General features: G+C 48.9%; 1 protein-coding gene across 4 annotated transcripts in view; it reads left to right on the top strand.

Moving 5' to 3' along the window:
* LOC144137774 (epsin-2-like) overlaps positions 1-27,606 on the top strand; it is a 48,486-nt gene that overhangs the window by 14,125 nt on the left and 6,755 nt on the right. For 3 of the 4 annotated variants that reach the window (XM_077669744.1, XM_077669746.1, XM_077669745.1), the window contains exons 3-9: positions 4,701-4,928; positions 5,045-5,099; positions 5,202-5,397; positions 16,027-16,228; positions 18,646-18,745; positions 25,147-25,281; positions 26,917-27,084. In XM_077669744.1, the coding sequence (XP_077525870.1) occupies positions 4,701-4,928; positions 5,045-5,099; positions 5,202-5,397; positions 16,027-16,228; positions 18,646-18,745; positions 25,147-25,281; positions 26,917-27,084 (1,084 nt within the window). The remainder of the gene's footprint in view (positions 1-4,700; positions 4,929-5,044; positions 5,100-5,201; positions 5,398-16,026; positions 16,229-18,645; positions 18,746-25,146; positions 25,282-26,916; positions 27,085-27,606) is intronic. The other variant, XM_077669747.1, reaches the window with a different exon arrangement.

Here is a 27,606-nt window from a genome sequence, read left to right on the forward strand (position 1 = left end):
TTGCGTCAATCGGCCAGTGTCGTCTGAGACAACCCCAAGCCCCATAGTGCTGTGCAGCTAAACCAAAGCATGCTGTGCGCAGTACGAACAGCAGAACGCATCAGTACTTCTATGTTTACATGTGCTTTCGTAACTTCCACTGTTTGTCCCATCATTCCTGTTGCTTTGTAAAGAATGTGCCCTAAATTTAAGCGCAAATCGCTCGTTCGTCTAGTTTGTAAGCTCTACCTAATTTGCGTCTGCTTCTGCCAGCCTCCGCCAATCGCAGAGCTTAGCCCATGTGACATCACAGGTTCTGTTGCGGGAAATGAGCTGGTGGGTCTCATGACCATTCCCGTTTTTCCTAATTATGTAGCTTATTTGAGCGAAGTTTACGTTAAAAGTGGTGTCAGTATGATTCTAACGAGACAATCTTTTGAATGAACCAAACTTGTGTTTTCTCTTCATGGCTCCTTTAAAGTTCCGTCGGACGTAACTCTAGTTTTCAATTCTGAGTTCCGTCGGACGTAACTCTAGAAACTGGCTTAAAGTTTCGTCGGACGTAACTCTAGTTTTCAATTCTGAGTTTCGTCGGACGTAACTCTAGAAACTGGCTTAAGTTCCGTCGGACGTAACTCTAGTTTTCAATTCTGAGTTCCATCGGACGTAACTCTAGAAACTGGCTTAAAGTTCCGTCGGACGTAACTCTAGTTTTCAATTCTGAGTTCCGTCGGACGTAACTCTATAAACTGGCTTATAGTTCCGTCGGACGTAACTCTAGTTTTCAATTCTGAGTTCCGTCGGACGTAACTCTATAAACTGGCTTAAAGGAGCCATGAAGAGAAAACACAAGTTTGGTTCATTCAAAAGATTGTCTCGTTAGAATCATACTGACACCACTTTTAACGTAAACTTCGCTCAAATAAGCTACATAATTAGGAAAAACGGGAATGGTCATGCGACCCACCAGCTCATTTCCCGCAACAGAACCTATGATGTCACATGAGCTAAGCTCTGCGATTGGCGGAGGCTGGCACAAGCAGACGCAAATTAGGTAGAGCTTACAAACTAGACGAACGAGCGATTTGCGCTTAAATTTAGGGCACATTCTTTACAAAGCAATAAGAATGATGGGACAAACAGTGGAAGTTACGAAAGCACATGTAAACTTAGAAGTACTGATGCGTTCTGCTGTTTGTACTGCGCACAGCATGCTTGGTTTAGCTGCACAGCACTACGGGGCTTGGGGTTGTCTCAGACGACACTGGCCGATTGACGCAAGCAACGGTGTCTTACGTGACCCCATTTGTCGAGCGAGCACTGTTTCAGGGAACGAATATTTTCTCCCAGAACAAAAACAAGCCAGGTTTAAATGCGGGCAAAAACAAACCAAACGCTTGCCACGGTATGGTGGCGCCATCTAGGTTACGGAACGTAAAGAAACGCGGGAACAAACCAACACCGCTGTGCAGGGTGGAGACAACCTTTGAACGGTCCCGTGCCGCCGCAATTGGGCCAACAGGCTCAACGCGTTATTCTTTTCGTTTCCCACGAGACCTAGCAACGCGAAACAGACAATATGATTCAAACTTCTTCAGTAAACCGCGTTGCGGCGATAATTTTAGCGCGGTTTTGACACAATGACTTGCTTCGGCGGCGAGCGAGCAACCGAAAATGGCGGCGCCAGCGTATACGTGTCTCTACCCTGTACGGCGGATGCGTGAATGAAGGTACTCTAGGCTGCAGAGCGGTCGGTTCCTGTGATGTCATTTGGGACCACGAAAACTACGATTGAGCGGGAAAATCAAAATTTTAACCTAAATTGTTTAATTTCTCAGTGAATAAAGCACCGTTTGTATCCGGACTAGCGCTGGGGGCACTATAAAACACGAAATCTTTCGAATAAAACCAACTTGCATTTTCTCTTCATGGCTCCTTTAAAGTTCCGTCGGACGTAACTCTAGTTTTCAATTCTGAGTTCCGTCGGACGTAACTCTAGTTTTCAATTCTGAGTTCCGTCGGACGTAACTCTATAAACTGGCTTATAGTTCCGTCGGACGTAACTCTAGTTTTCAATTCTGAGTTCCGTCGGACGTAACTCTAGAAACTGGCTTAAAGTTCCGTCGGACGTAACTCTAGTTTTCAATTCTGAGTTCCGTCCGATGTAACTCTTGACACTACGTTATTTTAATGCACCAGTGGATTTCTATGCAATATGCCGTGTCTGACAGCTTGGTTTAGGCCAAAGAACTGTATATTATGACAGCCATATATTTAAAATATGCTCACTAAACGAAGAAAAAGGTAAAGGTCTATAAAATTCAGCAGTGAATTGAACTAAGTAATAAATTCTCATATGAAGCACTCAAATGTTTGCTTTATACGTGTTGCATTGTGTGTTTGATGCAGGAGGCCAAAAATTGGAAGCCTCTCTTTTTTTTTAAAAATAATTTGTTGTGCAGCTCATGTAGCAACTTCACGGCTGGCTTTTTTTCTCTGACCAAGACATACCTGTTGGGTTTGGAGAAAGCTTTGTTTTCTTGTTTGCTGTGGGGGTGAGATCGATGAACTCTCTCTCATTTTAATGGCCAGTCTCAATGTGCGGCACATCACACGGCAATCACCACTGTTGACAGTTTTTGTCGTGGGAAGCTTGATGCTACTTTTTTTGCTTTTTGGTTTAGGTGGCCGCTCTGTTAATGGGGCGTACTTATTTGTCATGTTAGTTCTGGATGAGCTAGCTTGCAATGTTTTTTAAAAAGCCAAATGCAAGGTATGTTTCATGTTGCTGTTTATATTAGAGCACTGCACAGGCCTGATTTTATGGCCCGAACCCAACCCAAGCCCGCTTTGTGAAGCCCGAGCTCGACCCGGGCCCGTAACACCTAGCTCGGGCTCGGCCCGGGCGTTCATAAGTGAGCCTGGCCCGAGCCCGGCCCAGGCCCGGCCCGGGCCCGGTCATCTATTTTTGAGCATAGGGAGGGCCCGCGTGTATGTGACGGGGCCCGGTCTTAGACACTGAAGAAAATTTGTTTATTATATTTGGTTGAGTGTCCTCGTAGCGGGCAATCAGACAAAGCAGCTAGTCTGTTCAAGAACGTCGCGAACTGAAACGCAAAAAAATCCGGGTTTAAAAGTGCGCATAGTTGAGCTTATAGCGTCTGCAGTTCACGTCACATCGGTGTAATAGCTCATATTTTTACATGGGAGACACCACCACCTTTGATGACCAGACTCTTGGCAACTTCACGTGTTTGTCTCGGCCACAAGTTGGTATTGCTGAATTTTTTCGCTCTGCATTTGAATCCACGAGTATATACATGCGTTGAAATATTTTACCTGCAGTGGTTGTTACGCGGTGGTGCTTCTCTGGCAGGCGAGTATGATTCCCGGCCACGGCAGCCGCATTTCGATTGGTGCGGCAACTAAAACACGTGTACATAGACATAGGTGCACAGCTGCAGGTTGTCTGAATTAATTCCTTCCCCGCTAGGGCATTCCTTGTAGTCGTATCTTTGGTATGTTATACACCAAAATATAAAATTTTGATGTAGTCATGAAATGCCATTAAAATTACAGTATAGTGACTACCAGACCTAGCAAAACACGTTTTGAAAACAGTGCATACAATTAACATCAAGAAGCGCGTAAAAAGTAAACTCGGAATATTCATTTTAATGCTCTTTTCTACACTTCACGTCGGGACTATTAATGGCTGGGCCTATGAATTCAAGCCCGAGCCCGGCCCGGGCCCGCTGTTCATCGGCTTCGGGCGGCCGGGCCCAGCCCCTGGGCCGGGTCGGTTTCGGGCCGGCCTGAAAGCCCGGTACAGTGCTCTAGCTTATATGCATTGCTTTCAACCTAATCTCAAAAGTGTTGGTGTATTAGCGCTTAGCATGTTTCAGCAGGGACCAGTAATTGGACAAATGAACTCGTCTCCCACGTAAAGCTTGGTGTCCAACCAGTGAGTGAAATGCCATTTGAGCGGATTGCTCTTAGAACATCTACTAAAACAGAGTGCAAAAAAGATGTGCTCATGTGTGTGTGCTTTTTTCTTGGCTGCGTTACAATTAGCATCTTCCCCTCGAACCATCGCATCTTACCGAAATGACATTATGTTAACATGGCTACTTTGCCCACTACTTCCCTGCAGAACTCCCCCTGCTTGATTCCGAGAGGATGTGGCGGCATGCTTGCTTCAGGCTTTCTCATTTAGTGTGCTCAGGCATGCTCAACATGGCGGATAGAGCATCAGCTGGGGTGCTTTTAGCATAACAACTACAAAAGCGGCTTTGTGTATGTCTGATGCTTCATTTCATTGACTGACAACCATTGCAGGATTGTAGTCACTGTAGTATAACTTCGCAGAACAGTGGTGTTTTGTTTTGGAGAAATGGTCAGAACGTTTGCTTGTCACAATGCCAAGCTGTACTGAGGGGGAGCGGTTAATACACAATACTAGCAAGTGCCCTTGCTGAGAGGATGATCATGTGGCCCTGTGATTAGGGGCGGTGTCATCACTGCGCTTCGCCTGCTGTCCCCGTCACAGCTGTGGGGATGGTGCTAGAGCATTTCTCACAGCGTTGCACAGCTTGGAGATGAGCTGCATGGGTGTAATGCTGTCTTTATTTGTGGGCTTGTGCAAGGGTGAAAGTCGGGCTCTTTGGTTGTGGAGTAAACAGTGGTCGGCCGTTGACACTGTTGCGCCCATGCTGCCGCAGGTGGGGCAGCAGTGCCGGGAGAACATCTTTGCCATCCAGACGCTGAAAGACTTCCAGCACACGGAGGACAACAAGGACCAGGGGGTGAACGTGCGCGAGAAGTCCAAGCAGCTCGTGGCCTTGCTCAAGGACGACGAGCGCCTGCGCGCTGAGCGCCTCCGCGCCCTCAAGGCCAAGGAGCGCTTTGCCCAAGCCACCGCTGCCCGGGGAGGCACGGAGGCTGCCAAGGTGAAAGAGGGTGCACTGTTGCTCTTGCCGTTGTTCCTGTGTACAGAACTGATGTGCAGAACCGATGTACAGATGTGCAGAACCGATGGCCCTCTCTCCCGCTTCTTCCGTTTCAGTATGGCACCTCGAGTCGGCGAGATTCATACAACTCGGATGCTGCGTCGCCTAGGGGTAAGGACTTTTTGACGCTTTCATGCAATGTGACGGGAATTTCAACAAGAGTGGAGCCAAGGTAGCACCTTGGGGCACTCCCGACGCTCTTTCTGGTTGCAGGGGAAGGGGATGGAGCGGCGGGCGGAGGCGGCCTGTCGTCGGAGCTGGAGTGCGCGCGGCCGCAGACGGCCGGCGAGGAGGAGCTGCAGCTGCAGCTGGCCCTGGCCATGAGCAAGGAGGAGGCCGAGCAGGAGGAGCGCCTGCGCAAGCACGACGACCTCCGTCTGCAGATGGCCCTCACCGAGTCCCAGCACACGTAAGGAGGAGGCTCCTTCCTGCCGCACCCTCCCTTTCTTTGAGTGTGCGGCCACAAGCTGTACGAGAGTAAACACGGGAACACATGTCGCTCAGTACGTGCAGAGCACTCTGGTGACAGGCTGGCGCGCTCTCACAGTTTGGGCGGTTAGCGGGCACACTCCCTGAAAGCGCTTTGTCGCACAATTGCCTGCTGCAGTAGTTACGTCACGGCATCTCGAAACATGACGACGTAAGGATAAAGCACTTTTTATCACTTGGTCGGGCAGCGAAAAACGATTGTTTGAATGTGTTTGCTGTGTTTCACCGCTTGATAAAAAGCCTGTCTTATGCGGCACGGGTCCTTTCCGGTATCATTTCCAGATGTGTGACCCAACTACCGCAGCAGACAACAGACCGATCAACTGCTGTCATTGGGTGGATCTGCCAAATGTACGAACTATGAAAGTGTGCCATGTTATTGCTAGACCACTCAGCATGTACTGAGTGGCACTCGCTCCCGTGTTTACTGTTGCTCCCGTGTTTACTGTTGTAAAGCTTTTGACTGTACCACTTGCCACAGCAGAAAATGCTAAAAGCGTGAACACAGCTATGACCCTCCCCCCCCCCCCCCCTCTATTCACTTTCCCGTACCACTATTTGTGGTGTCAAAAATCTCGAAGGGTGAAATGAAGGGCTGGTGTAACTTGCGTGAGCATTTTTATGAAACAATCGCTGAGGCAGCAGGGCATGTAGGCGTCAGATAAACGTTTGAAGAAACTTTTTTGCTGAGCACATGTTTTAAAAAATGCATGAACTGTGACTCTTAAAAATTGTTCAGCAAATTGTTTTACTGCTACTACGACTTCTGGTAAGATTTGCTTCAGTTTTGATGACGGTTCAATGTATCGCATTCTCGTAACTACTTTCAGGCAACTTGCACAAGTGAACAGAAGAGTCAGTGCTTCTTTTCGCCATCTGTGTTTCTATATGATCAACTTATGGCAAAACTCTTGAGGTTACTGGTCCGGCGCGTAGCCAGGATTTTTTTTTGAGGGGGGGGCTAAAGTTGTTTTCAAGCCCCCCACCCCCACCCCCTGACAGAGAAAAAGCGAGGTAGTTTGCAGGCGCCCTTAAGGGCTATGAAGACAATATACATGTTTGGTTCATTAAACAGGCTGCATTTTTCCCAATAACAAAGATACCAATCTTATCACAAACTTCAAAAGAATAATCGAGATATGAAATAACACTCCCCACCCACTTTCCGGCGATTTCTCTATGACATCGCAGAATCTTTTTACGATTGGTGTCAAACGACCTAAGACACAGCCAAGGAACATGGCTGCGCGATTGTAGAGAGCATCTAGTTCCATTGATGCTATCATTTCAATTGTTACGTGCAGTTAACACACTCATAACTACGTTTTAGTGCTGGCCTGTACTAAATCACTCCTGCCCATATTACGTCACTACAGCGCAAAATTTGAAAATTTTTGATATTTGTTGCATTGCTCCGGTTGAAAAACGTCTTCTGGGGTTGGAATGTAGCTGAGTGAGTTACCAAATGTTAGTTCTTTCAAATTCAACAAGGTTGTATTTTGTCTTCAAATGGGCCTAAGGTCTCTATTGGTGTTGATTATGGTGGTATTTAGCGCCAGATGAAGTTGTAAACTGGGAAAAAATTTGCCGATCGCATGGTGGAAATCTGCGCCCGTGATACGATACGTATACTGTACGCACGGGCACCTTGTGCAGGCATTGCATTAAATGAGCATAATTTCATGTGATTACTTGCTTTATTTCAACGTGTGTGGTATGATGAGTGTGACATCCGCAATAAAATGGCGTAGGCCGTAGGAATGAGATTTTTTTTATTTAGTTGCTGTTGTCCGAAATGCAGAAAAAAATTTTTTTGCTGATAAGCATTCTATGCCCCATCGCGTGGTGTGAAATGGGGTTACAAAGGTCACGATAACGGGCACACCATGCGACAGCCGCTACCTCACTTGGAGTTGCGTGCCTGTAGAAGAAGCAAACTGCTAAAACTGCATCGAGAACAAATATATTTTTTAACTCTTCATGTACTTTAACTGTTCACGTAATTCACGTACAGCGGTTACTCTTCATGTACTTAACGCTGTCCCGATGCGCTTTGACTAACCCTCGTCAACTTTGTGCATCCTAGGATATTTAGGCGTTTATATGAGTAGAATTTGCATTTTCCCTCTTTCTAAGTTACCTACCCGTTTCATAGCTGGCGCTCCTTTCAACAACCAATTCAAACACAAATATTGCATTATAAATAAAACGAGATATAAATTTTTTGGCTCGCAGGCATAAAGGTACTGTGACATCGTGTAAATATTAGGAAGTGATTATTTAAATATTAAAAGACACAGTGATCACGCAAGGATAAATCAGGGGTCAGGGGAAGAAAATGACTCACAATTGCGGCCTCTTTTGTGTGTTGTATGGCACTTCGAGTGTGAGCTTCGCAAAGCAAGGGCGCTTTGGCCCTTGCACCTGTTCTGTCATGTTGGCGTTTCTGTCATCGCTGTTCTGTCATGTCGGCGTTCTGTCATGTCTGCAAACAGCGGCTGTGGACGCAATGGAGGGGCTTTTGTTGTGACCGAGGTCGAAGATGGCCATCGGGCATTTGTTACTGTCGTGAGCGCCATCTGCCTAAGGCAGGGCTGGTGACCGTCGAGCCTTCACGTGTAGGATAAAGTCTGGAACTCGCTCGGCAAGCCGCAGCATGCCCTTTTTGTCAACTCCCTGTTCCCCAGTTTCGTAGGTTAGCGAAAAATACCGTCGAACAGATCTGCCTAATCGCGGAGGAAAAAGTGACTGTCTGCAACACCGCTTCCTGAAGGGGACACGCAGTACGCGCAAGCTGTGCCCATTCAATTATCCCACGCCAACACCCGCTCGGGCTCCACAGAAACGTGAAAAAGAATGAAGGGGTGACGCCCAAAAGAGGGGCATACTTTGCTATGCGCCTCACCCACAAAGGCCCTCTGCCCAACCACGACAGTCATCCAACTAAAGCGCACGTTTCGCCCAATACGCAAACCCATCGCTTTCTTCAGTTAACTGTCTGCCACCGCCGCTTGCACGTGGTTCTGTTTACACATACCAAGATCGTCTTTTCCCTTTCGGCCCTTTATCGTACAAGTCTTCACCCATCAATGGCGGGCGGTCTCTTTTTTTTTTTCCGCCACCAGTCAGTGCGGACCACTCCTTACTTCCCCGGTTATACCGTGACGAGTCAACCTCCTCTGCTGAGAATGACTCGGCCGGCCAATTATTCTCCGCGTGGCGACATGCCACACACAAAGGGGCACAACGCGGGCTTAGCTTACCTGAGGGCCCCATCGCTTTTGGAGCTGCACCCCTCCGATGCAATCCGCCTCTTTCACAACCCCACTGCGCATGCGCAATCCCCTAGCGGCCAAGTCCCTAAGCAGTCCAGTAGGGGCAGCAGACGACATTCCCCACAACTCCCGCACAAGCGGGAAGGGGTCGTGGTTGTATTTACATCGTTTGATTTTTTGTGTGTGCTCGTTGTGCGCGGAACAATGCCCACAACTTGTGCTGCGTTCCGCTGTAACTCGGAGTGCCGAAAAGGGAACCGTGTCGGCTTCTATCGCTTCCCGTCGGCCGCACGCGATCGGCTACGGCGGCTTGCGTCGCTCGCGTCGGTTCGGGTGATGGGAACTTTAGGCTTAGTATCCTGGCGGATATTTGATCGCTGCTATCTGTGCAACTGCGAATGACAATCCGCAACACAACTTTTCACTACACTATCATCCCCTTTCTCGCATGTGGAACTCTATTTAAGTTATAACTGCCGTTCGAGCGATCGGTGACCAAGACATCTGCGTAGCCTGTTTCGATGCTTCCGCGCAGGTATCGCCATCTCTCGGCCGCTCGGCGCACCGTGCGCCGCGGCGACCGGTCAGCGTAGGTTTGCATCGCGGCAGATATATCTGATCGCCGCTTTTAAAATAAGCCCTGACAGTAATCCCTAGCACAATTTTTCACCACACTAACACCTACTTTCTTGCATGTGGAACTTTTTAGCGATCAGATTGATTCAAAAGAGCAGCGACAAGCGCGGTTGCTACCGTGGTCTACGCCGGTTCGAGCCGTTGAGTGTGCCGAGCTGGTAGGCGCGGCCGGCGTGTGCGCGGACTGTTTCCGAAGGCAGAAACGATTGCTTGCTTTATCCATTTCTTGCGAACAAACGCGCAGAATCTACAAATTCAGCTCAGCGATCATCGTAGTTGACCATGGAGCAAAAACAGTGGGCTGAGCGGCGCCGACGACGCATCTCACGTGCGCATCGGGCCGTCTCAAATTCACGCGTACGACTAGTCGTGGCGACAGTCGTAACGATCAGTCGTAACGATCAGTCGCATGCGAATCGCGTGTACCAATCGTACATGTGTCCAGCGCTTAAAGGCATTTTGCGAACTGCCGGCCTTTGTTGAGCTGGCGATCGCACTTCATGCCAGACGACTCCAAGTACTGCTCGCTCTGCTACTCGGACGGCACACGGATCTGTCCGAGATTTCTCTGCCAGCCCTCATTCAGTGGTAAGAAGCCGCCTGGTAATATGTGATGAACAGGGGCTGTCATCTTAAGGCGTTATAACACCGACACAGAAGAAAAACTTCGGCTGCTCCTCGCCGTAATGTGGGATTGCCGTGCATACAACGAGAACGCAGCCGGAGGAAACGCCGGCAAACCCTACAGCTTCAACTTCCGCTAGGCACGCTAGGTGGCAGCACACCGCAATGAAAGAGGCGGATTACCGTATTTACACGATTGTAGGTCAACCCTTTTTTTTCAAATTTGACAATCCAATGTTGGGGGATCGACTTGGAATTCGAAATCGAACCGTGTACCGCTAGTAACGGCAAGAGAAACGAGAAATCGGGGGTGCTACGAGGTGGGGACCCCAGCTTTGCAACCTCGTTCCCATGGTTATGGTCTAAAGTGTGAACCACATGGGACGTTTTCTGCTTGTGAAAATGCGCCGTGCTGACACTGCCGCGAATACCACCCGCATGCTGCGTGCTACGCGATCGGTGGCAGCAACATGGCGGCGTCACCAGCCGCAAAGAGGTGCACGCAGCTCCAGCAATCGCTTCTAACTGCTCTTTAAGATACCACTGATGGCACAAATGAAGACGTTTGTGCAGGAAAGGAGCTGATAATGTGGTCGAAGACGACACTATAAAGCATCATCCGCGTCGCCAGGGAAAGCGCCAATCAAATATCCGCCACCGTGGTAAGCCTAAACATCTACGGCGGCGTCAGCCGGCTGTCCCGAGCGCTTTCAAACTGCCGCCATGAAGAGCGCGTCTCCCCATTGGGGCACGTCGTCAGGCTCTTCCCACTGCCGCGTTTATCACGCCTCTTAAAAGCAGTAGAAGCAAAAGTCGCCCGCGCAACGCCAACGCACATGAATCGCATGCAAAAATGCGTCAAGAAGCGTTTTATTCGTCTCTAACAAGCAAAATGAGTATTAGCGAATCCCTTGATTCAATGCGCTAACGTAGCCCAATATCACATTGTTCAGTACACTTCCGAATGCGATGGTGGGAGCTTAGTCGCTCAAAAGTAAATCGCGTGCGGCCGCTTCCGTCAGCCGCCATGTTTGTTTTGGTATCGCGCGGCAGTGGCTGCTGCTGGTTGCTTTGATGGTTGTCATCTCGCAGCGAATGTGTTCTTCCTCAACACACAGCGCATGGTTATTCCGGGTACTTATACAAAAGCTTTTCTTTTTTGACATCTACTGCGCATACCGCGAGTGCACCGCTCTTGTCGGAGCATCGATCATTGATGGTAGAGCCGCCGTGTGGGTTGACGGAAGCGCTTCTCTTTGTGATACGATTTTCTAGGCGGCGTTCGCATTCTTTTTTTTTTTTTAGAGATGCGATTGTTTGGGGTCGACCTACATTCGAGTTGACTTACAATCGTGTAAATACGGTATCCTGACTCGGGCGCTTCGTTTTGTGTTAGCACCAATGCGTTAGGACAGGCATTGGGTCGTGAATGCCTAATAGTGGCACATCCGAAGGATATGTGCCTTTGTTCACAGGCGACGTACCAGGCATAACAGGCCGGCCGGAGGGGCGGGGGAACGGGAAAGGGGGGGGGGGGGAGGTCAGCCCCCTCTGGTCAGCCCCCCCCCCCCCCCCCCCCCCCCCCCCCCCCCCCTTCGGCTACGCCACTGGAGCTTGCAACAGACGAATAGAGGAACCCGCATGGGTAAGGCAAACTAGACAAACCAGGAGATCACAACAGCGACTAGAACCGAAACCTTGATCGAGATCTTGAAAGTTGCAAGAAAAATCACCGTCATTCATAATTTTTGGTGAAAAGGAGGCACTATGTGCGGCGCTGTGTGCAGAATATGGTCCTTTAAAAAAGGAGGGGGGGGGGGGGGGGGGGGGGGGGGCTGCAGTGAAAATTTCGTGGGAGGTTTGAACTCCCCAAACCCCCCCCCCCCCCCCTGGCTACGCCACTGTTACTGGTGCACTTGGCTAAAGGATGTGACTGGCCGTCGGCCGCCACGCTGGAAAATTTGCAGGAGTGTAGTTTCTCCTGCTTATTATCGTGGGGGTGGTTAGTGACTTCAGTCCCTCTTCAGGATGTGTGACTTGGTCTTTGGTATGATGTAAAGTAAAAGGGAAACGAGAGAGAGGGGGAGTGACAGCTTGAACCATTTATTTCTGGACAAAGCATTGTTTGCCATTGAACGGAAGCTGAAACAGCTGTGAATACTGTGACTTCAGTTTATAGGTCATTTAGCCCTTAGTGTCCAAATTTAAAGGTGCACTTAAGAGAGGATTAATTTTTTGGCTTTTGGAAGTGCACTTTTTTGTGTGCAACACATGCCTTGTGTTCGGGCACTTATGTTTGTGTCACGTTTTTGGCATCGCTCTTTTTGGGGCTGATTTCGGTTTGCAAAGGCTTGCAGCCCTCAGCGTCACGGGCTAGGCAAGAGCAAACGACAGGGGACGGAACAAGGGAGTCTGCCTAGCAGGGATCTTGCATCATGCACCAACACCTGAAGGGGTTGCGAGCATTCACGTTCATGTAAACTTTTGCGGCATCTCTGAACGGCCTGAAGGAGGCCACTGTATCCGTTTGTGATGCCGCAAATGCTTGACACTGCCCTAGTCATTGCAGTATGGTGCCTTGGTTGTCTGGGCGCCATTTATTTCCGTGCCCATTGAAGAAGCATGTTCTGGAAAGGAGGCCACAAATACCAGTACAATTGGGGGCTCACCACAGTTTCTGGGAATGCCTGCTGGGTTTTGAGGCTCTTCCAAAGCACCGTACTGTATAATACCAAGCAGGTGTTCCCCGATAACACTTGTGGATATCTCAACCAAAATAGGGTTGGAAATTGGCTGGAAATATTTTGCAAAGATAATGAGAGATTAGGAGTGGGTATCACTCATCGCGTACTCGCTGATTTGGGAAGAAGCGGTGCAAAATGTCTAACATTGGAGCCGCTTGCCCTGCTGCAGCATTCTAATGTTGTGGTGAAATTTCTTGCTTTGTTTGATTCTGCAGCTTCTCGCTTGAAATGCGCATGCAATGCTCCCTTCAGCACCCGGAACTGTAAGCACAAACCTCTGTTCAAGCTCCTTCTGAAGCAAGCACGGCTCATGCTTTTTTCTCTCTGCCAGCCTTTGCATTCTCTTGTCATAACGTAATCCTTGCGCTGGAGCTTGTGTCCGCTGCGTTTCAGCCCAGGTAAGCTTCCTTGTTTTGCTTCCCAAAACAAGAGGGCAGGCTCTTTCTGTTTGCTTCTTTGCTTCTGTAAACATGCCAAAGTGGTGCCAGAAATTTATTCATACTTCTCAGCTGTGACTTGATTTCAGCGCAAAAAGGTGGGCCAGCAATGTCACACAGAAAATGCCTCTTTTCACTAATCGTAAAGAAAGTGCATTGTACCACCACTTGTGGCTTCAATGGCCACTTGTGGTGAGTGCAGTTCGGACTTGCTCGATTTACTTGTAAAAATTTGCTATGCCTTACAAAAATAGAAATAGACAAAAAGGGTGTAGGGTGATGGGTAACAAGGTCAGCATTCAGTTTCTCTCCAATAGCACCACTCTTTAAAAAGTGCTGCTGTCAGGGTTAGGCTTAAAAGAATGCATTTTAAGTATTCACACTGAGAATTCACTCCGTATGCCATGAATAATGGAAGAATAAGAGTAAAGATTCCAATACCCAATGGTACTCATTCAAAACTAGCCACAAAGGCTACCTCTTGTTTCACAAGGGCTACACTTACCTCCTACCTGCAAAAAAGAAAAAAGTGTAGCTGCTCACTGGGCTTTATTTTTTTCCACCTGAGCTAGAGACAACAACATAGTTCATTTGCTCCTAGTGACACATATCCTATTGTGGCACATTGTTTGCTCTGATCAAAAGCTGAGAGGGGTGGTATGGGCTGTTGTGTCAGGGGATCTGGTTTCACATCTGATTGCAACAAGAATGCTTCATTTAGTTTCATCTAACCACATACACACAGAAAGAGGCATTCGTCTGATTGAATTAGGTAGACGAAGCAAGGCAACATCGTGCCCCAAGCTGCAGGGGGGGGGGTCCTACGTAAACAGTGCCAATGCACTCACATCAGATGCGCTGAAATACGACTGTCTGTTCTCGCTACTGTGACCTTGCAGTGTTCCCGGGCTTTCAAGCCTGCTTGCTCATAGCTGAGGTTGCTACGCCGTCGGTAGCTCAAGCCTGTGTTGTGTCCAATTGGAGCAGTGTAGTGCTGTAGCTATTCGGAATTCATTGGTAGTACCATAATTACCCGATTCTAACGCGCCTCCGATTTTCCAGGCAAAAAAAAAAAAAATGAAAAAACTTGCACCTCCGATTGTAACACGCAAGGAATTTTGAGCAAGAAAAACAAATGCGAGAGAAACGGGCGATTTATTTCCCAAAGTAATCTCGCTCGTCTCACTCCTCGTCGCTCTCTGAGAGCTCCTTGTCGCGTTCCGCTGGCCGCAACATCTCGTCATCGGTGCCGTCAAGCGCGTTCGCGATACCACACTTCTGAACGAACATTCAACCATGTTCGATGGGATTGTGGCCCACGCCTCACACGCCCATCCCGCGAGCTTCAACAGAGGCGCACGCTTCAGCCAACCGCTCGTTGTGAATGCGTGGGAGCTGCTCGTAAGCCGCGGAAGCGGCGCACCTTGATTGCCGCTGCTGCCATTGCTGTTATCAAGTGCGCAAGTGGAATAATTTGACGATTTGTGTGAACGCTGAAATAAAAGCCTAGGCGCCTAGATCCGAAAAATTGTTGCTAAAAGCTTTGGCGCCATCTTGAGATGGCGATGGGTGGAACAAAATTTCAGCTATTTCGGCAGTTTCGGTTTCGTATCCGATTCTAACGTGCATGCGATTTTTCGGCCTATTTTTGCGGAAAAAAGGTGCGCGTTAGAATCGGGTAAGTACGGTATGTTTCCCATCAGCAGATCCCCACCGTACACATGCTTGCTAACCATTGTGGTTGCTTTGCTGCAAGGTGGGCATCTCTTGTGTGACGCAGCAGTTGCGTGTCACATGTGGAGTAGTCTATGACCACTGCCTTGAAAAGCACTGAATGAGGAGAGTCATCCGCACCTTTTCTGCAACGGGTCTGTTGGAGGAGGTTTCCGGGTTTCAGTTATACAGCGGAACTGCCAAAAGCTTGTCACCCTTACATTTACGCTGGAAGGCCTTTGAGAGAATGTCGGTTGTTTGAAAATAAAGGAGTGGTCATGGTCTGAAATCTGCAGGACATTTCTTGCATGAAAAGTACAAAAGACAGCATGGCTATTCTATCCTGCTTAGGTGGTGTTTCTCTGGTAGGGGGTAAAATTTGTGACGTAACTGAACTTGAAAAATTTGGAACTAAGCAGGCCGGTACATTGGAGGGATCATTATGCTTTTATTAAAAATAGTGGTGATTAGTGATGATGCAGGAAAACAGGGCACCTAAAGGGCTTATTAAGATTTTATGCTGCCATGAGGTGAAGAATTTTGTGAACATTTACCTAGCTGTTGTGGTGGGTGAAGTTTTACTCCTGACTGAATGCACTGCATAGTGTGGGATGAACTGTACAGATCAAAGGACCCAGGGCAGGAGTCACTGTTGCAGTACAAGGCTAGATGGGATGCAGATAGGGTCCAGGAGATTGACCGTTGTAGAGTTCGGTCTCCACTGTTGTTACCTCAGTGTACAGAGTGGTGCTTCCTTCCAGTGGACGCTCATTGTAGAACGTGTCTTTTGTGACTCGAAGTACTTCAAACTGCATTACTTGGAACCCTGTGGGATGAGGCACCTGGAAGGATGTGCTGTGTGAAAAGTGTCACTTAAGTCCCATTGGCTGTTGGACTGGAACATTCCCTCAGCCTTCCTTCTCCAGGTTCAGCAGACACCAGTCTGGCTGAAGTTCTGACGGGCTAAATGGAGGCCTTTTCAGGCACGCAGTCTTTTGGTACACGCAAGGAAGCCCGAGGCAACCTTAGCTTAAACTGTGTTGCAGTGAAGCCTGGGTTGCGCTTGAACCCCGCACTGAAGTTCCCTCTGCCCTTCCTGCCCGTGTGCGTGCGTGTGCAGCACGTCGTCCCTGCACAACGGCGCGTCCTCGTCATCGGGGGCAGGTGGTGCGGGCCCCTCGCACCAGGCCGCCGCCTCGGGCCTGGACGACCTGCTGGGCCTGAACCTGGGCGGGGCCGCGGGGGCCGCAGGGGTTCCCGTCGGAGCCGACCCACCCGCCAGCACGGACCCCTGGGGCATGCCAGTCTACGATGGGGCACAGGTGGGCGTCTGTCTCTCTTGCCTGGCTGGAAGGGGAGAGAGAGAAGGGGCTCTATTTGCACTCATCAGATTGATGATGGGGCTAGGGGCTTCTGCCTGGGCTCCCAATGGTCCTCCCTAACTGTCGGTCGGGATGCCTTGAAATGCAACGACGCATTGAGCACCTTCTTCCTGGTTGAGTGGCGAGGACTCCCCCTGTCTGGCTCGTCAAAGCTAGGCCAGGTGCGCACCATGTGTGCTGAGTCCCCCGTCACAGCGCTTACACCCAGGGCTGTATACCCCTCGGGATGGCATTTGATCGGCAGCTGCGTGTTTGGAAATACCCCCATTTGCAGCTCCCACCACGCTAGATTGTTGGTACATATGTCGCGACGTATCAGTGTCATTACGGTGGCCTCCTCGCTGAATGGGAGACGACCTGCTGTTTGCCAGTGTAAGAACTAGCGTGCGTGTTCTAGGCCCGAAGTTAGCGTAGCAAGGCTCAGGGTGCGCACTGGATTTCCTCAGGAGGAACAGCGGTGACTACGAGTGGGCGACCCAGCCTTGTGCCCTTGAAGGAGCACGGTGGCCTCTTTGCAGGGGCCGTCACAAACATGCCCCGTCCCCCGTTTGTCACATGCCATGCACTTACCAGTTCCTTTGAAAGAGGGAGAGACCCAGGTCACTCACAGGTGCAGCAAAGTCAGGAAGTCTGTGAGAGGGGCCCTCACTCAGCAGTGGACGTTGTCACAGGGATGGTGATAAGGGTGATAATTTGGTCCCTACGTACATGCATGGTGGGAGGTCTCGAGACGCCTAGTTTGATCAGGCAGAAAAAAGAAAATCGGGAGGCCTGAGCACTTCTTGGAAGGCACTGGCATCTTCCTGACTGCTCGTGCATGCATGTCTTGGTGCAGTTGAGGTTTCCCTGTCGTTGCGCTAGAGGGGCCTAACATGTTCCTTGGGTTTTGCCGCTCTCTGGGCCCATTTTGCCGCATTTCTTCACTCTCTCAACTGTTTGACAGAGAATTGCTGCTATTACATAGCGTGCTTTGAACCTGTAGATGTTGAAGCTACTGAAACGGAGGATGTGGCAGCCTCGGTATCCAGCATGTCGCATCCTCTCCCTGCTATGCTCTGGAGGCATTGGCCACAGCTGTTGTCGTGCATTTGATTTCTAAGGGGCAAGCCAATGGGAATTCATAGGCAGCGTTTTTGGGATGCTGGCTTTTTCCATTCTGTGCACCACTGGGACCTTTCGCATCAACTTTCACATCAAAAATTGCTCTTTTGTACGCATTGGAGGAACACTCTGTTCTGGTGTTGCCAATCTTGCATGGCTGGCAGTGTTCTGTGTAAGTGGCTGCAGCACATTGTTTGATGGTACACTGCTGATTTTAAACTGGGGATATTGAAGAGCCCACGGACCCTGTGTTCCGCCATCTGGATGATGCAAAGTTGCGCATAAATGTTCCCTCTCAACTCGACCGCCGACAACGCGACGAAAGCTGTGCAGCTCGCGGCATTCTCTTCGGCGGCCTTCGATATATCACAGGCCAGGGAGTTTTCTCCTTTTCTTCGCAACGTGGAGGGGTCCATTTCCGGTCTGGTACCACAAAAATGATGCAGGCATGGCTGCCTGCTCGCAAGTTCTTGCTTAGGATGGTAGGGCGTTTTTTAAGCAATAAACGTTTGTTGTCGAGTGGTCTCATTGAAAAGGGAGTATTGAGTTTGTCACTCAAACTCCGCGCACACTCAAAACACAAAAGAAATGCCAGAACTGTGCGTACAGGTTCAGGCATAGAAGAGGTTGGTACACAGAGCCGACAACGGTGGATCGTGTCAGGAAATGCGAGAAATAAGCCGTGAAGTTGACCAGCGACAGCCGATAGGGCAGCCATGGCCACAATGACGTCGTTTAGGCCATGCCAGGGGTGCATAATGAGGAAAATTGAAGAGAGCGCGGTTGGTTTTTTCGCGTCTTTCACAGCGATTTGCGCGCTCACCACTTCACGTGCACGTGTAATATTTGGCTCGGGTATTCCTGGCAGTGTAGGTAATTTAAGCGTCGCGCAGGTTTACTTGCACCGCCCAAAGAGTGTTGCAGGGGGTCCCTTTAAATGGCCAACACAGGAATCGGAAAGCTGCAAGGGGCTTTGAGAAAAATGTCTTTGAAAAAGACCATTTGTGAGATACTTGTTTAGAACGGGATACATAAACAATGAGATGCATTAAAAAAAATAACAATTCAGGGTTTTGCTGTATTAAAACATGGGCTGTATCAAAACATTGACAATTCTTCCGCTTTCCGACATTCCTGTCTCAAACGCTGGGTTTTCAGTCAAATCACAGTGTGCAGTATGGTTGTACGTTTGCTGTCTGGATGCACGCACAGTAGTTCATTGACTGCAGCGCTGCCCGTGTGTTCTCTGCCACCAGGCTGCGGCCTCTGACCCCTGGTCTTCGCCCACGAGCAGCCGTCCGAACCCGACCGGCGAGGCCAACAACGACCCCTGGCAGTCGCCCACGGCCAAGCTTGGTACGTGGGGTGTCCTTGGCACCACCCTGGGTTCGTTCTCCCACGAGGGAAATGAGTGTGGCAGACGTTGCACGCAGCAGGATTTTTTGTCGCAAATTGGCGCGTTTCAGTTGCATAGTTTTCGGAGGGGCTGTTTTTAAAAACCCTAAAAGTAAAAAAAAACAAGCAGTGCTTGTTTTGTTTCATGTGGATGGGCAAGTTAGGGTGATGGTTCAGAGAACGCAAAATTGTAAGTGCGCTATTCTGTTGTCGTGTCCCCCTTCCCTTTTGAACAGCTCTGGGTGTTGTAACTCCATTAAGGGGGCAGGTGGGGATTGAAGCGAACTTTGTTTTTTTGGAACGGAGTAATGAAATTTGGCAGGCACATGGGAAAACACTCCAAATGGTGAAATTTAAAATTTCATGACAATACCTTCAGTAGTTATGGCGTTACACAGGTTTACGTGTTGCCTGCTCATGGAAAGCCTAGCAAGGTATAACACATGCTAGGAAGTTCTGAATACTTTTCAGTTGTAGTCAAAAGAACATTACAGGATATGATTCTTAGAATTCTTTTACACCCTTCATTTCTTTTGCAGAGAATATTATTTTCTCCCGTATGCAGTATAAAACAACTGACTCAGGCATAAATATCACATAAAGAAATAAGTAGGCCCTAAGTAAAATTAAAATCTGAGAATGTCATGCCCTGCAGAACTCTTCAAGGATTGAAATAAAACAGACAATGAAAATCCACCTAGTGGTTGCCATACTATCCTTTCCATGAGCAACGAAGAGCTCATAAAATGCAGTTTTGAGAAAACGGCTTTTTTTAAAGTTGACAAAGTCTTCATGATTTTGAAACTGCACTGGTAGCATGGTCCTTGCTGTCCTTGTTTAGGGACAGCCTCATAGACCTTTGCCCTTTGATTTGGTGCATCTGGGATGCCTTCCTGACTCTTTTGGAGGGTTTAAAAAGGCCTTTTGCTGGCCGAAGCACGAGTTTTACGCCTAGTGTACTGAAAAGTCTACTATGGGCTACTAGGGTACGTACGTCATGTATGCAGGGGTGAGACAGCTGTGCATATTGCACAGTTTTGATACAACGTTGTTTTCCTGCGCCAGGCTGCTCCCAAAGCTTGAAAATTGGAAAAATTGCGCCAAACTGCTCCGAAATAGTCCGAGAGTGAAATTTGAATGCTCCCGTCAGTTTCAGTGGGGAAAAATGGCATAATTTTTCAGCACCCCTGAGGTGATGGTGTTTGTAAAAGTTTTATTGATCAGTCAATTAAAAAACCCGCATAAAATTGTCCCCGAAACAGTTTTTGCGAAAGTCACAATGTCGGGTTGCACATGTTATATTCTGTACTTTTTAAAGTTTTTCCGTTGAAAACCATTGCAAAGTCCTGTATAAAAATACTTATGTTTACTGAGGCGACAAAACTTGTTTAAGTTGAATAAAAAACTGCAATTTTTGGAGCGACGTATTTCCGAAACGACATCACTGGGTGCTGCCATCTTGGTGTGGATAAGATTGAAAAACATGGCTGGTGGGCGAAGCAGTTGCTCATGGTTCAGGCTAGTTCACTCTAGGTCAGGCAGAGCACTCTTCGAAGATTTCTACCATGTTTTTGGCTATTGGGGTGGGTACATGTAGTTGTTTGATCTGTTAGGGGTAGTTGCGCCACTCCAAAGGAGTTCCGTAAAAACGCGGTGCCCGCGAATTTGCTGTGTTTCGGCCTTGAGTGTGAGGTGCGGTGCGTACTTGAAGTGAAATTTCGGACTCATTGCGGTGTTATAAAACGCTGAGTTATTGGTGCCGTTGACAGCGAGCTTGCGAGCGGCGGGAATGGGACGGTCGACACTGCAGAAGAGGCGGCGCAGGCTACATCGCCGCAAAGTGTTCAAGCAGTGTCCGATAGTGGGACGGGCTATTATTGCACGCTAGTAATAGTAGTTCATCTGAAGTGAAATTTAATGCCAAAAGGCAGGTGGCTAAATATACAGTGTAGACCGCTTATAACGTATGTCGCGGGAGCCGCAAAAATCCGCACTATAAGCGGTACCGCACTATAACCAAAACACGCGCGAATTCAACCACATCGCCACCTATCTCTCAAGTCAACCTATATTTATCATCACTCAAACGCACAGCACTTAAAAACGAAGGCACGGTCTATATTTCGTATTATGTTTCACATCAGCCGCTGCTGCAGGGCAAAAGCGCAGTCTCACAAACGGCGAGCGCGGCTTTAACTTCCGTTGTGTTTGTTTTGAAAGACCATGGCTGCGTTTTTAGCGTCTATGAACAGACGCCGCAAGACGTGATAAAAACGCCCGCGGGATTTTTTTTTTTTTTTACCCCACCTTGCCGAAGGCGGCAGCTTATCAGCGCAACGTACTGGTGGTGGAAATCTTCGGCTTCGCGCGGCTCGAATGTTCGGAAAGGGAAAGAGCGGTGGCTTATCTGCAACAACGTTCTAAAGCGTGAACCGCGTGGTAGATTTGGTATCGCGAAAACGTGCAGTGCACGCCAGCGCGGATACAACTGGCGTTGTGTGGGCGGCGCGGTAAGAGGCGGCAACATGGCGTCGGCACTGGCCTTGAAGCGGTGCAGGCAGTTCCAGTAAGTTCCAGCGACCGCTTCTAACCCATCGCTGAAATGCCGCACGGGGCGCAAGCAAAGATGCTCATGCAAGAAAAGAGCTAATAATGTGGGCGAAAAGTGGAATATAAACTGCCATCCACGCTGCTTGTGAAAGCGCCCATCAAAAAATACCGCGGTGGTAAGCCTAAACAGCTCTGGCGCGGCTAGCCGGCTCGGAGCGGAGCGCTTCGAATCTCCCGCCATTAGGTACGCGTCTCCCCATTGGTGCAAGTCGTCAGGCTCCTCCCACTGCCACGCGAAGAAGCCACCGCGAGCGCGGAATCGCCGACACGAGCACGAAAAAAAAAAAACTCGCGCGCAACGCCGATACATGTGAACGATTCGTGCGCGAAAACGGACCATGCGGTTCACGATAAATAAAATCAACTTGCCGCGCGCGGATGGGGAGTCTGTCGCTATCTTCCGAGGTGCATTAAGCAAGGACAGTTGTGGTTATCAGGTACGCACGAACTAAAGGGTGCCTATTTTTTTTTCTTTGGGTGTCTACGTTAGAGGAGGGGCAAGGGGTGCACGCTGCATCAGATGGCCGATTTCATCCTTTCTTTTTCTTTTGCTACCCTAAAATGATGCCTCAGCTGCGCCGGTAGATAAGCAGACCCGCCGAAAAACCGCACTATAAACGGTATTGTGCTTCGGCCAACCGCATCTTAAGCGGTATGCTTATGCATTGAGTTCTATGGGAGGCAAACCGGTGGTCGCAAAAACCCGCGTTATATCCGGTCCCGCACTATAAGCGGTTACGTTATAAATGGTCTACACTGTACCAACATTACTCAAATTACGATCCTAGTGAACGTGCATCTTGGGGATTGAAATGGGAAAGCTGTTGGGGTGCGACGACTGTCACCTCGCTTTGCGCAACTTTTGCCGTAGCTCTACACTTGTGCTTAAAGCCGAGTCTGGGATTACGAAAATAACAATAAAAAAAAAATGCCTTACAATAAAAAATGCCTTACGATTGCCTAGTTTTTCAATTGGATATTTTCAACGGTGCTCCACACTATCTATGCGTAGAGCCTAAGAGCTTAAAAATGGTTTGTAAAAAAGGAAGTGCAGTTCGTACCTTGTGATATTTTGGTAGAACAAACATTATTGAAGGGCTGTTTCAGTGTTATGTACGTTCAAAACCGATTAAAAAGCCCCCCCCCCTTGATTTGCCAAAAATTTGGTTTTTAGGCACATAAGGTGACATAATAAATGTCGTTAACTGCTCCAAATAAAGGTTCTTCTGCTCCAAACTTGAGATTTCGCTGCTCCAAAACTGCTTCCTAATGCATAGCTTTCCTCAAAATGAAGAGTAAGGCATGGTCTTTTTTTATGTCAATGTACCAACAGACTCAGCTGATTTCTGGGTGTCAACCTTGCTGAAGCTACAGCTTATTACATGGGGCTGTTCAGTATCAAAAGGTTATATCAGGGCATCGCAAGCATTAGATGCCATTTGAAAGCAGAGTATATACTTTTTTTACACAATTACATTAACATTAACATTAACATTAGCATACCATTCTCTTCTCGTTGAGGCAAAACAATCATGCTTGCAGCATTGCCAACATAATGTGCCATTAAAATTATCAAACTGTAAAACACTGCAACCTTAGGGCATCGTTGCTAATTCAGTGAAGGCTGAAAATATCTTGTAATCCCAGACTCCATTGTATGAACGAGTTTTAGATCCATGGCAAAACCCGCCGCGGTGGCTCAGTGGCTAAGGCGTTGTGCTGCTGAGCACGAGATGCGGGTTCGATTCCCAGCCGCAGTGGCCATTTTTCTGGTAGAGGCAAAACGCAGAAAATTAATCTGGAGCTCTCCACTATGGCGTGCCTCATCGCCTGCATTGTTTCGGCGCGTTAAACCCTGCAATCAATCAATAGATCCATGGCAAAAGTTTCTATAAGCAAGGTAGGTGACGGATCATTCACCCCCCTCCCCTTACAATCCCCAACGCGCTTGTTCATCACGATCGTAATTTAAATAACGTTGCCATGTTTAGCCATTTCACGTTTACCATTAAAGTTTTTTCACCTCACCTAGACCATTTACTATTAATCGTGTGCAACAGCAACCGATCCCGCTATCAGCAGCTTCCCTGAACACATCGTGCCAATGCAGCGCATGCCGCAACTTCTGGTGAGTAGATCGTTCCATTCCCGAAGCTCATGAGCTCGCTGGGAAACAAAGCAGTAACTCAGCATTTTATAATATCGCAATGGGTCTAAAAGTTCACTTCACGAACCCCGATTGTACACGCATGCACTGCGTTCTGCACTCAAGGACGAACCACGGTGATGTTGCGGGCACATTTTTGATGCATCTTTCGAGCTGTGCACTTCCCGCAATCTGGCACACAATCCCAAGCATTATTACTGCGATAAGGCCACTGTTCAGTAACAGATTTTCCTGGAACGGCACAGGATGGCGGAATGGCACAGAAATTTGAAATTAGCAGGGGCTTTAGAGGGTTGGGTTCAGAATTTTGTGGCAGTCCTGACAGGGAGGCAGAGCAATCACATGTGACTTTAAAGAGTTCAGGTCTGTTGGTGCGCACTCTTGTAACATTATTGCGCCATAAATGAAGATGGACACCCCTGCTCATTGTGACCTGCGACGTGCCAGTGAAGCACCCACTGGTGTTCCCCGCACAGTACTGGGATGCACAAAGGATGGCGTGATGGTAGTGCACGCATCACAAGGTTGCCATGCAGACTATAAAAGTAAAGCCGGTCCACTCAATGTGGATTCGCCATAATGGGCTGTATACTCGGGAACAAGTTAAGAACGGCAATAGCTTGTGTACGGTATCACTCCGCCTAAGCGAAAGACCCGGATATCAGCGGGTGCGCGCGTTTTGAAAGGAGGCTGCTATGAATGCGTGATGCCGTCTGCCTTTTCTCACGTAGTTTGTTGGCCGTCGCTGCAGTAATTTGTAAGCATATTAAATTCGAAAAATCACTGAAACTGCCCGTATCATGTACAAGATACTCCCAGTAACGCACTACTTGCGTCGTGCGGAGCATGAGGCACAGTATGAGGCACAGCGTCAACTTCCGTTGCTGTTCTTAACTTGTACCCGAGTATAGCACCGTTATCCGCTCACTGCTACCACCCATCGCGCTCTTGTTGGCTGCCCTGTCTCGCTCCTCTCTTGATGAATGGAATGGAAGTTTGTCCAATGCAAATCAAATTTCCCGCCTTCACAGTGCTTGCGTGCCCTCCGCCTGAAACTGCGCCAGCGGGAGTTCTGTTCTTTTTTGCGCTTGCTTTTCATCCCGCATGTGCTGTTGCTGCCCCGGCCCCTTACTGCGCGGTTTCAAACGCACCATTTTTTTCTTGCACTGCCGCTTTTTTTTTTTTGCATACCACCGTAAAAACCAGCCCAACGAGCATTCCTAGCTGCATGAACACGGGCCCTGCTGGTTAGTTACGTATACTTTGCCTCAAATGTACCTGCAGTTTTCTTTGCGCTAGACAGTGGAGATATGTATGACAAGTGCCAGAGGCTCGTGAGTTTTGAACAGCTATGACTATGACTATATAAATTGCTTGGTTTTCAAAGCCTCTGTGGGATGCCGCTATGACGGTACGCTGGGCTCCACTTGCCGCCCGATCCCTACGACCACAACGCGAGCCCCTAAAGTGCTCTGCACTTAACAGTCACTCTTCAAGAATGTTCTTTGAGTTGAGGGAGGAGGGATTCCACGGGTCTTGTCTCCTGGGCGTGACCGTGGTGCCCTCCTTTCCGTGTGTCTGGCAGCCAACCACGGGGGGGACCCGTGGGCCAGCAGCAGCAGCCAGGACCCCTGGAGATCCTCGGCCACTACCAACGGCAACGACTTGGACGAGTTTGACGTGCTCAGCAAGAGGTCGGCCGCCACCAGCCCAATCTCCGGTTAGTTGCACATTTACTTCCCAGCCACACTCTCCTCCCCCTCTGGTGTCGAAAGGGTTTGCGTTTGCCAAGGCTCTAGGTCGACATCTTTTTTTTCTTATGCTTTCTTCTCTCCCCCCCTTCCTTGTTGAAACTTGGGCGCCAGGCAATTGTTGTTGAGCTGGTGAATTTCCCGGCTTATGTTTTGCAAGTTTGTCAAAAAGGAAAGTTCTCCCTTATGTGGGCTCTGCAGACTCACGCCTCCTCCATGTGCAAATCTCAGCTGCAGCAAGTGTAGTCTTGAACACCACCGCACATTGTCTGCATGGGACAGACTTGATAGGCACTGCACACTTTGGTATCAAGGACAGCTGAGCGAGTTAGGACAGGGTCGCATTTGGAAATCTTACTGCGCAAGGTAACAACGACAAGGGACGACACAGATTGGCTCATCTGTCCTTTCCTGCCCTTGTTACTTTGTGCAGTGGAAGTTGCAAATGTGAGTTTACATCGTTTGTGCAACTCCCTTTTGGTTCTCTCTAAAAGCTTGTTGTGAGGCATAACCTTGAAACACGTGTCGCTGAGTGCTAAATGTTTGTCCTTGTTTCTGTCTTGCTTGACGTCCTTTCAATGTTCCGGCTGTAACAGTCATCTGCACTAAATGCAGTGATGAATACCTGACATTAACACCACATTTGTGGCAGCCTTCTTGTGGTCACATGTGCCTAGAAGCATGAATGAAAGGAGCTGTAAATTACTTGCAAAGTGACATTGCAGTCACTAGCTGTGGTGATTTGTGGAGCACGCACTGATGGCACGGCCACAGCTTGCGAACGGGGCAGCTTCATTGCAAGAATAACTCTAAGCGTTGCGCCTCGTGTGGTGTCCTGCGTCTGATCTGCTTGTTTTGTGTTTGTTTCTTTTCTCTCCCTCCCCCCCACGACCCCCTCCCATCATTTGTGTCTACCGACCACACCTCATCCTCTGCGATCTCGTCGTATCGGTGAATGGCTTCGGTCACCTGTGACGGCCGCCACACCTGCCTTTGCTGCGGCAACTGCGATCGCACCGCATCATCAATCTGCGGCGCTCACTCGTGTCGTTCTTGGGTGAATGCTGGCAACAATGTGGTGATGTGCTTTCGTTTTTTGAAAATCTCGTCAATTGTAATCCGTGTGCATGGGGTAACAATTGTGTGCGCCGTATTTTTTTTTTGTCATTTCTAAAATAACCCGTCCTGAATGATGCTTTTCTCGAACTTCTGCCACTGAATCATACTGCTGTGTTTGGGATAATGTGTTTCATTTATTGATGATTTTGACTGGCTATATACTTGGCAATGTTATCTGATTCTGAAAATTTTCAAACAAATCTCACTGTGCCATGCAAAAAATTTTTTTGCTTTGTCAACACGATAAAATATTTTTTTTTCCACAAAATTAATTCATGTGAAATTGTGGATATTTTTGGTTGGTGGGAAATTGCGGGAAATATTTCTTCGTTGGTGTGAATTGCGGGTAACATTCTATTCCTAATTGGTTCTAAATCACGGTTAATATTTTATATTTCTTCATTGACGTGAAATTGTGGGCAATGAATGCGTCGTCCCGACTGAACCCGTCCGTCGTGTGTCCCTGTGCAATGGGTGGCCTTCAGAGCCAAGTGGGGCGGTGGGGGATGCGTTGGCCCTGGGTGGGCTGCGGCACGTGTTGCCCGGTGGGGAGGAGGAGGAGCTTAGCAAGAGGAAAACCCCCGAGAGCTTCCTGGGCCCCAATTCGAACCTGGTGAACTTGGACGCCCTGGTCACCACACGGCCGCCCCCGGGTGAGTGGCGGCCGTTGGAGGGGGCGAGAGGCGGGGTTCCGTGCCCCCGTGTGCACCCAGTGCCACCTACTGCTTTGCTTGGAACACTCCTCCTGTTCTGCTTGAGCAGCTGCTAAAACAGCTGTCCAGTCTCGGCAACCTAGGGTAGAAATCGTGGGTTTCGGTGCACATGCCCTGAGTTTGGGCCCAGGGCATGTTCTCCAGAGTAAAATGTTCTCATAGCTCGATTCTGCGCATTCTTTTCGTAAAGAAGGGTGGTTTGGTACCTTTTAAGTGGGTTAGCGGTGGGTCGCAGCGTACCAGTACGCTTTATTAATGTTCTGCATTGCACTGGAAGTGCTAGGCTTGTACTTATTACAGAAAGGAATAGTATCACCAGGGGTAGTCAGGGCCATCCCTTGCTGCGGTGGGGACGAGTTTGGAGTTGCTGTCATTGAGGAAGCACGGTGCTGAAGTTGTGGTCTGAATAGGCGACAGTGCAGGCAAGCGTTCCTGGCCAAATGTGGTTTGCCACAAGGGAGG

The sequence above is a fragment of the Haemaphysalis longicornis genome, unplaced genomic scaffold (genome assembly GCF_048455015.1).
Source record: "Haemaphysalis longicornis isolate Haplotype H1 unplaced genomic scaffold, Haemaphysalis longicornis Haplotype H1 scaffold_5, whole genome shotgun sequence".
Taxonomy (NCBI): Eukaryota; Metazoa; Arthropoda; class Arachnida; order Ixodida; family Ixodidae; genus Haemaphysalis; species Haemaphysalis longicornis.